The sequence below is a fragment of the Colobus angolensis genome, unplaced genomic scaffold, assembly GCF_000951035.1.
Source record: "Colobus angolensis palliatus isolate OR3802 unplaced genomic scaffold, Cang.pa_1.0 Scaffold251, whole genome shotgun sequence".
NCBI classification, from domain to species: domain Eukaryota; kingdom Metazoa; phylum Chordata; class Mammalia; order Primates; family Cercopithecidae; genus Colobus; species Colobus angolensis.
In genome coordinates, this window is record NW_012115722.1 from 2348370 (window position 1) to 2359444 (window position 11075).

Sequence of the window (11075 nt, forward strand, 5' to 3'; positions counted from 1 at the left end):
GACCTGAGATTTTAACTCTAGCATCATTTCATTCATCAAAAATTTCATGATAGAAAATAAAATACTTAAAATATAATACTTTTTCTTGCATATATTTAACATTGTAGGAAAACAAGGGAAAATATGTGTGTGAGTGTGCGTGTGCACATGTGCAGCCATGCACATGTTTTTGATATCACATTCCTTCAGAGAAACCAGATAAAAGTCTTTCTTAAACGCCAATTCATCTTTCAGAAATCCTTATAAAGATGTTTACCTAAATGAAGCTGAGTGCTCAGTGAGAGCTTTTCGGATGGCTCATTGTATGTGTATTTCGGTGTGTTGGCTGTTGTGGGATACTCTGGAACCATTAGAGTCTTTCATATAAATCCTGCTTAGTTCTTGGATCCCTGACATGATAAAGTGTAGCATGCCAATCCTGCTTCTGGATGCAAGTCCTTCAGAGTCAGGGATTGAGAGCCCCCAAGAAGTAAGTGTTGGTTTATTGAGGAAGAGGATTATATGAGTCTTTCATATCTATGTGTCTCTCTCCATATTCTATGTATTCTCTATATTTATCTGTGTATCTATCTATGTACCTACCCGTTTATCTCCATCCACCCATCTCTCACTCTCCTTGGGAAAATTGTATCTTTAAATAATTACTAGCTTTATTTATATTAGAGAATATATATATATATATATATATTTCACCCTTTGGAGACCAAACCTATGTTTCATTTGATGCATTAAAGGAAGGAAATCATAAACTTTATAAAAAGGACATTCTTTCACCAGTTAAAAATCATGAAAATAATATAGCTCTAGATTTTTACGATCACAGAGCCTTTCCATATTGCAAGACTGATAACGGAATGTTTAAAGCAACAAAATGTGCCGATTTAGACCATTTGAACCTGAAAATACATTTCTGCCAAACTCCAAGTTTTACATTTTGATAACAGGTCCCTAGAAGTAAAGAGCTTAAGTCTGAAATGCTGATACAGTCTTATTTGTGATGATATGAATGGCCCATTGTGTTAGAGAATGAAGTAAAAATTGCTGTGTTCATAAGATCCCGCTTATTTTTAAACCTCTTTGCACTTAATGTTACATTGTGAGATTAAATATCACTGTTTTCAGCAACTCTGATGGATATAGATATCGCTCTAAGCTCTGTTTGGAGATTTTAAAAATATTCTTTAGTCTTATAATTTATTTATATTCATGCCACACCCCATTCACTAGAAAATAGAATTTGAGTCCTGGGAATTGAATTTTATTCCCTTTAATTCACATTTTAACCTACCCACACTTGTGACATCTGTTCTTGAAAAGTAAGCTATAAAATCCTTACGTGCTTTTAAAATGTGTCAAGGTGATTTTCTTGGAAACTCTTTTCCCTCTCACCTCTCACAAATGCCAGGTCAATAAACAACACACGCTGGTGACCAGTTAGCTTAATGTTTGTAATCCTCTCCCTTCACAGTTAGTCTTGATGAGAAACAAAACTATTTTATAGAGTTACTGAGTTAGCTTAACTCTGTGCTTTATTTTCTGAGGGAACCAGCTGACAGTATAGCATAGTGCCTTGAAACCTTTGTCATGTTTCTCATTTGGGCTGATAAAACCCTCTTTTATTTAGCAACACCAGCATTCTTTCCAAATCACAGCCAGAATGCTTTATTATGCCCCATATTAACATAAAACAATCTGTTTTCTTTCAGTTTGGAAATAATAATAACTATATGAATATGGCTGAGGCGAACAATGCGTTCTTCACTGCCAGTGAGGTAGGTGACTGTCTTAATGTGTTTGTTCCTGTTTTTTGTGTTATTGAGATAATTTAATAGGCTTAAAGGGAAAAACAAAGTATCAAATTTATCTCTCTCTTATGTGGCACAAGGTAATGACTTTGGAGGAGAAACGAGAAAAGCTTGTTGGAGAAGAAAACCTGATAAGTCTTTTATCACTTTTCTGTAGACTGTTACTAATGATAGTAACTTCATACAAATCTTTTGAATTAAAAAAAAAATGCAAACAAAAATAAATATATAAGAATGTATGTTAAAACACACACACACACACACATACAGTGTTGGTATCTAAGCAGATAAGTGGTTACTTTTTTAGAAACTAGGCTAGAAGTAACTTTTAATGGAAACTATTTTACCTTCACATATATCTAGGGATAATTAACTGTCATTAAGTTGCCATGGTTTGGGAAACCATGTGACAGAAGAGTATTGTAGTTTCTTGGGGCTTGGGGTGATGTGAAATGAGTGTTGTAATTTGCTGCTAGATCCCCACAGCCTGTTACAGTGCGTGGCAGTAGTAGGTGCTCAATAAATATTTATTGAATGAATGAATGAGTGGCTGGCATGCTCCAAGACTTGGTTGCAGCTGGGGAAACTGGGTAATGGAATCTAAATGCAGCACCTCATTGTCTCTGGGTCTATCTTCAGTTTACGGGTGCAGATGAAACAAGCATCGTCTTCTTGCTGCTGTTTTTACTGCATTTCCTATTATTGATTTTGGACTGCTGTTTGGTCTCATTGGCCTGCTCTCCAGAAAAACCTCGATCTTGATTAGATAAAAAAATAGTTTCCTAAAAATGGTAGACTGTGTGAGATTTAAGATTTTAGAACAAGAACAAACAGAAGTGAAATTGACCCAAATGGAACATTTCCTCTTGCAGTTCATGTAATAAAAAGTCCTTATTTTCCAGATACATTCAAATACAGGAAACTGAACTAGCTTGACCCCAGAGAATGAAAATAATAATGGCTTCATAAATGATCTTGGTAAAGGGAGGCAAGTGGTATAAAAGAAATTAACTTAGAGAAATTGTTAGAATAAATGGGGAATCAAGAATTAAGGGTATTCCTAGATTAATCATTTTTATAGTGACCATCATCTCTGTAACCAAGAAGACAGCTTAGATAAGGGAATATTGTTTGGCACTGGCTGCTGTGTTGTTTGTGATAATGAACACAAACCCCATCTGTAAGGACAACATGATGTTTCATTCTGTAGGATTTTTTTTCCCTACATTTGAATCAAACATTGATGAAAGCTCTACTGCCAGCAGCTGTTCAGAGACAATTTAATTCCAGCTGTGATAATTCACCGTGTCAGACATTGGCTGTTATATGTTGATACAACAGTTCTCCAGATTTGCATTTTTATCAAAAGGAACAAATGTTTTGAACATTTCAGTACAGATGGTATTTAACCATGTACATACTACTTTAACATGTTCAAGGTAAACATTGAAAAGTCAATATCTGTAAAAAATAATCGCATAAACTCTAAATGATTAATCTGATATTGGTCAGATGGCACAGTTACCAAAGTTAGTGTGTCTTTTGGTTGTTGTTGTTGTTGTTGATGCCATGTATGGTTATTTTTTATAATCTTAGACATCCAGCATTTTGGATTCCTTTTTTCTCTAAGGAAAGCTTAACTTTAATATATTATCTGTCATTAAAGGTAGTTTAACATTTTTACATTTTCTTGGTTATTCCACTGGATTATTGTATTAGGTTAGGATATTGTAATATCCTAAATTGAAATTAATTTGTCGTTAAAAAAATTACACCATAGGGACATATTGCATATGACATCTCTCTCTGTTCCTTAACAAAAATAAAAACCTTCCTAATTGCCTAATTGTGACTGCTTAGCATAGACATGTTTTATGTTAGTTTTGGAAGTAATCTTATGTAATGATTTTTCTGTACATCTTTTCTTGAACAAAAAAGCCCAAGTAAATGTTAATGCTACATTATAGCATGTGACTAATTTCCCAGTCACTGCATTAAAAGTAAATTTACTTGTTTTTTTTTTTTTTAACATTTTAGTGAGTGTAAACTAATTCAGGAAGACTTTAGGTTTGCCTGCTGTAAAGTCTAAATTGTGCCTGAAACCAATTCCCTTCTCATGGATATTGTCCTGTAGATAACACTACAGGGACTAGGATACTCTGAGTTTGAAATTCACACATTTGCTTTATGTTTTCTGTCTGTGTCATGATTACCCTGACTATTTTTAAAGTACTTTAAATATTTATTGAAATAATATTTCAAGTGTTAATTACAGTGGTAATGAAAACAGCCAAATGCCACATATCAAGAATGAGTGTTTATCCGTATTGTTAATGTGATATGTTAGATTTCATTAAGCAGTAATGGGGTAGCAAATGAGTCACAAATTACAGTTGCATCTGTTACTAGACCACATTAGTGCCAAAATAACGGCAAATGCAACCATAGGGTTATGTTCATTAGCCAACCACGTTTGTGGCCAATTCATCCCTTTGTGTTTGGGAACTAGGGGTTCCACAGTTAGAAACTGACAGCTTTTGGGGTCATTATTAGAATGCATGTGTCAGAAAATCCAATATTTTAGTCTAGCATTCAAATGTGTTATTCTGCTACAATGTTTTGCATGTATTGAGCCTGCTAAGAACCTCAAGATGTTCAGTTGTCCCACCATAGACTGCCATAGCTCGTGACCTCTTTTTTTCTGGTGAGATACAAATAACATTTGACAGGTTCTATATGTAAGAAATGTCTTTTGTTGCTTTTTTTTTCTTGAGTTTTTCTTTCCTCTCAAGTGGTCATTACGTTATATCATGATTGATAGCTTGAAGAATGATGATTTTCAGCACTTAATTAGTCCTCTTAACTGTTAATAGCAGACTCAAATTATCTTGCACCACTTCATTCTTTCAAATACTATTAATAATAAATGAACTATAAATTTGACCCTCTGAGCTAGGAATAAAAAATACAAGTAGTCCCCCAAACCCTTCACCTGACCAAAAAAAAAAAAAAAAAGAAAGAAAAAGAAAAAAAGAGAAAGAAACAAACAAACCCCAAAAACCTAGACCTTGCCACTCCCCCAGAACCTCTCACCAAAAAAAATCACCCCCAAAATGGTTAGTGTGGTTGGGTAGAGCAACCCTGATTTATATCATGAGGCCCTATTTTAAAATACTGCCTTTAAGAATCTCAGTATCAGTGAAGAAAAACAATGCATTAAGACTTATTTAGGTCTTGAGATATAATACTTGTCTAAGTAGGTGAACAGCATCAAATCTAGTTAGTATTTCTATATCAGTATAGCTCTATACTCTCTAGATCATCTTTAAAAAGCAGAAGACTGGTAGAAAATGTTCAGATAAATGCATATTAAAATGTTCATGTAAAAGAAAATAACCCTCCTTATAGTTTAAATAAAAGCACTTGCATCTTTTTAATATGAGCTGTGATAATCCTTATATAAAATATTGTATTACACATAGTAACAATTTCCATAGAAGTAGTCACTGCACTTGGGAATATACCAATGAGGAAATTTAAAAAGCAAACCACAAATTTAATATTACTTGTTTTATATGTTGTGGCAGAAAGTAAATATATGTAATGTTCACTTCTGGATTAATGTGTGTATGTGTGTGTGTGTGTGTGTGTGTGTGCATGCCACAAAATCATCAGCATTTTATAAAGCATGTGCATAGTGTCAGTGGTTTGAGCTGTTTCACTAACATATCAATAAAGTAGCAATTTGTTATATGCTCCAACTAACAACAAAGACAGATGTTGCTAATTAAGTAGGCATTAAAAAACTGTTAATACGGATACTCCATTAAAACCATATGATAATGAGACTTAAATCTTTAATCAGAATGATCAGCAAAACTTTATATATATACGGAAATCTATGTTTAAGATGTTTTCATCTGAGAAATAAATATTTGGCTTAGATATGTATGTAGTGTTTTCATGCAATGTCTTTCTCTTTCCCTCCCAGGAAGAATAAGATATAGGAACAGAATATGAAGATATCTATATTTTGTTTCCTTTTAGCAGACATTCCATACACCAAGCCTTGGGGACGAGGAATTCGAAATTCCACCAATCACACCTCCTCCAGAGTCAGACCCTGCCCTAGGCATGCCGGATGTACTGCTACCCTTTCAAGCCCTCAGCGATCCATTGCCTTCCCAGGGAAGTGAATTCACACCCCAGTTTCCCCCTCAAAGCCTGGATCTCCCTTCCATTACAATCTCAAGAAATCTCGTGGAACAAGATGGCGTACTTCATAGCAGTGGGTTACATATGGTAGGCCCCACATTTATTACTTAAATTATTTTTTATCATTTGCACAAATCATGGTAAAGATCTGAGAGTCCATGTTCTGAAACGTGCTCTTGCCTGTTCCTAGTGGATTGATCCTAGTGCTATTTGCATGCAGGTACTGGATCGCTGCCTGGTATTGAACAAAAGGGTATTGGGTTGGTTGACAGTAACCAAAAACAAGATGATCCAAAAAGATTCTGGTGATTTAAAATGATTTTTTTTTTAAAGTCCAACTCATTGGACTGGAAGTAGCCAATCTTGCCTTGCTGTTAGTTTAACACAAAAGTGTGCTGGCGTTGAAAGTTTGCCCAGGCAAGATTTTACAAATGGAAGTCCTTATCAGGTGCCTAGGTCTTTTGAATTTTTAGAATTATAATGCTTACGATACATAATTTACTCTTACTGCAAATGAAATACCAAACTGAGATACCAAAAAAGGGAAAAAGTATAATTGCTTATACCCAGCAGAGAAAAATATAGAACAAGTGATTGTGTGAAATACACCTAATTGTGTTGTTTATTGTCATAAACATCGAATAAGGCACTCCAGAGAGCCAAGATAACTAATGCAATAATTTTGGTTCTATTTTTCTTAGTGTGCAATTATAGTCAGCAATCACTAGAGTAAATCTGCTTAAGTATTTTAAACTCTTCTGCTGGGATTTTTCTTTTTTTTCCCATCATAGCATATAATGCATTTGTGTCTATCTAGGTGAGGCACTAAGTTGACATTTTTAAAACAAGATTAATAGTTTATAGGGCTTTTTTTTTAAACCCTGATAAAAAGAAACAGATGTGTTAGTAAAACAAAAAACAAATCCTCTTGCTTGTTTACATATTTCTGTGCGCATGAGGACCATGCCAGTGATGTTTATTGGTTTCATTGTTAATTCTCTAGATAACAACATATGATTGCAAAATATGTAGTGGATTAGTGGTGCAAAGATTCAATGCGCTCTCTGAAATATAAGATTACTTTCCCAAATAGGATTGCAGCAACATAATTTTCTTTGCCTGTGATCTTTTGTGTTTGAGCTGAACATCGGGGTTTTTATTTTGTACTTTTTTTATTGTTGTCAGAAAAGAATTCAGTGAACAGTCGAGAAATAGTCATTAAGTATTCATAAACGTTACTCGACATCACAAATAATTGTTTCCTGGGGACTTCCTTATATTTTTTACCTTTGACATTGGAATGGAGGGTTCTATTCTCTGTTTCTCTACAGCCAGGCTTGCAGTGTTTTGCTAAGAAAATAATAAAAATAAAATGGGTGTGTTTAGTCACCAAGGAAGTTTGACAGGGTTCACCATCATTCACAGATGCTCTGTGAGGCTTGTTTAAGTTGCAGAAATAGTTAAATGTATGTTAAAATGTGTAGCTTATTAAATTGGTAAATATTTATTAATAATATAAGAATCTGCCTTTAAATTAAACATCTGATGAATTACCTTGCCTTAAAGCTATAAAACTGTTATTGCTGCCATAAAAAAGTGTAAAGGAGGCATTTTGACTATGAAATTTCATTTCATGGTCAATTGAATTTACTATATTGGAAAGAACTAAAGATGGAATCATAAAATAATTATGATGTTCACATACACTTAAAGAACAATGCTTTCACAGACTGGTGTTGGGAAAGAGGACTCAATTTTTAATGCTTCTTTTGTAATGTATGGCTAATCACTAAAGCAGTTGAATTATTTCATTGATTTTAAAAGTATAGGTACTTTAGCTAAGTGCAGGCTGTTGTCATGGTATTTACATGGACCTCATCACATTTATTGGTGCCTTTTTGAAGTTTTGCTGAACCTGAGTGATATTTATTTTGGCTTGAAACAAACTAATCTTGTTGAAAATTCTAGTAGAATTTCACCTTGAAGAAATGTCATGGGGTTTTAAATCACAAATGTTGGAAAAAATAAAAGTACTAGGACAGAATTATGATGAATACAATGTGTCGTTGGTTTTGTTCTATGTACTACCTGACATGTTCACCTATAAACTTGAATTCAGAATCGCCAGAGGCATGGTTAAAAATTGGTTATGTCAAGGTTCTTCTATATCTCCCTCCGGGTACTGAGTTGGCTGGCTACATCATAACACTCCACAGAAGCCTCCTCAGAGATTTCCCTTAGGAAGGTCACCAGAAAAATAATAAATAATACTTTATACATCATGCATTCAGCTTCTGAGTGTGTGTTGGATATTTCATACCTTATGTAAGTAAGAAGTTTTATTATCCAAATGAATATGGCTGTCTGTTAAGGATTGCCATGGTGAATTAAGACTATCATATAAGAAGAAAAGCCAGCTTGTTGATGTTGTATTGAACCAGCTTTTCTTCGGAGCTTCATCGGTTTTCCTTTAGAAAGAGTGACAGTTTGTCACATTACTGATTAGCTGCATTATTGTTGGCAACAAGCACAACATGTTTATCTTCCTTAAATTTATGCCATTATATTTAAAAACAGAAGGCAGGAACAAAAAAGGGGGATTAAAAAGAGTCCAGTGATTAGCATTCACATTTCAAAATATGCAAATAATGCCCCAGTATTCAAAAGCGAATTGCTGAAAAATTGAATGTCGATGCATTTGTGACTTCAAAGAACAACCTTGATTTGCTTGTCGTGAATACGTGTATCTTAAAACAGGATGCGGTTGGCAAGTCAAAATCAACAGTATATTTTGGTTAAAAATTTGTCACCTCTAAGCGTTATTGTCAGTTCAGATGATCACCTGGAAATTGTTTTAATCCACAAAAGATTGCAATTCTAAAAATCTACAATGTGCGTTCCAAAGGGTTGTGTGTGTGTGTTTTTTAACACCTCTCTATAATCTGCCCAGCCTGCTGAGTAGCATTGACATCAGTAGTACATCAATTTCAGAAAGTGGATTATTTTTACTAGACAGCTATTGTGACATATTGGGTCAGTCATAAATGAAAGATATTCATGCAAGCATGCAATACTTGTAATGAAGTCTCACTCTGACCTTCTGTATGATTGATTCTGTAATTTAGTTTTCTCAGGCAGTGCCTGAAATGAAATGAAATCATGTTGAACAAGTTTTGAATACCCACAGTGCACCAGGAGAAGAAAAATCTGCAGCCCTAGAGGCTTGAGAGAGAGCAGATGAACGATTTATCTCTATGCTATTATAGCCTTTGCCAGCATTCAACATTTCTTTTTTTTTTTCTTATTTGGCTTAAGTACTTAATTCTGCAGGTAGCTGTAAATGGGAAAATAAAATGCTGTTCAGATTTAAAATGACAGGACAGGAGTATGTGCAGGGGACTGATAAAATATCTTGAATAGAACTGACCTTTCATGTAGCTGAAAGTTACTGGGGGATTCATCCTCATAATTACCATATAGATTATTTTTATTTCTTTCCTGCAATGAAACATTTCAGAGAGCAGTAGTGCTGATTGAATGAAAATTGAACTTGTTAACATTCTTTTCAGCTTAGCCTGTTGTACATAACAGAAGGTTAGCTTTGATGAATTTCAAAATTCTCTTTGATATCTAAGAAACAGACAGTAAAATAATTGTCTCTGGTCTGATATTTTGTATGCCCCCCAAAAGAGAATTTATAAAACACACTGATAATTCACATACTTTTCTTCATATATTATATTTCCATACTTAGAGGACTGACATTTTCTGTTTGATACTACTTTGGATTTAATTGTGATCACACATATTTACAGAAAATGCTATAGTGGTGCTCTAGCAATATCAAATGGAGTATTAGAAAATTGAAAAAGATGGAAGTAAGAAAAGTGTTTGAGTATGGTAGTATTCGTACCTGTTAAAGGGAAGAGAAAAAGAGAGGAAAAGGTCCTATAGGAGACACTTATGCAGAGAAGAAAATTATGAGCTTTTAAAATATTCATAAGACTCTTAAGTCATAATCCAGACAGATATCATTTCTGATAGAAAAATGGCCATTTATCAAAATATTATATCTAAAATTACCAAGCTTATTTTAAAAGTTTTTATACCATCATTTGGCATGGCTCTAATTTTGAAGCTGAATTATTATATTTGTTTTTAAGAAAATGACTTTCATGCCATTTTTATACTTCAAAAAATCTTACGTTTAGAGAAATAGTAGACTTTCAATTAATGCATTGTTTTTAGCAATGTTGCTTTAATGTGTTTCAGATAAAGCAGTTATTTCATGGGTCATTAATGTGTTTAATGCATGGAACGTTCTATTAAAACAAGCCCTTATTATTGTTATGAACGCGTTCATTGCCATTGTCAATAGACGCTGCGGAGCTACAGTCCACAGGATGATGACTATTTAGCCATGGGGGAACAAGCAATTTCTCATACGAATTGAATGCTTACAAATTTATCTTACTGATTGAATAACTTTGGTCAAGTTATGGTCAAAAGCTATTTTACTATAAATTAACGATATAAAAGTCACAACTTATATAGGCAAAAATATACATTGAATGGAATAAGACCTATCTGTGTGAAGTCTAAATTATAAAACTGAAACCATATATTGACCTGCAGTGAATATTTACTGAGCACCTACTAAGTGCTGTGTATCTTTTTCTTTTTTTAATTTTACATATTTTTTAGAGAGAGGATCTCATTCTGTCACTCAGGCTGAGAGGTACAGTGGTGTGATCATAGCTCATTGCAGTCTCAATCTCCTGTGTTCAAGTGATCCTCAATTTCCTGAGTAGCTGGGACTACAGTGTGTGCCACCATGTCCAGCTAGTTTTTAAAATGTTTTCTAGAGACAGGACCTTGCTGTCAGTTGGCCAAACTGGTCTTGAACTCCTAGCTTCCAGCTGTTTTCCTGTCTTGGCCTCCCAAAGTACTGTGATTAGAGGCATGAGCCACTGTACCTGGCCTGTTTTAAATCATTAGAGCTTGATTATACTGTTTGTGAAATTGTTTTGTGTTTCTTTTTTTTTTTTTTTTTTT

The 11075-nt window shown here is 34.0% G+C and overlaps 1 protein-coding gene across 1 annotated transcript in view; it reads left to right on the forward strand.

The window, feature by feature from the left end:
* Positions 1-11075, forward strand: part of TOX3 (TOX high mobility group box family member 3) — a 108686-nt gene that overhangs the window by 77334 nt on the left and 20277 nt on the right. Inside the window, exons 2-3 of the mRNA XM_011946629.1 lie at positions 1707-1772; positions 5853-6107. Coding sequence (XP_011802019.1) covers positions 1707-1772; positions 5853-6107 — 321 coding nt within the window. The remainder of the gene's footprint in view (positions 1-1706; positions 1773-5852; positions 6108-11075) is intronic.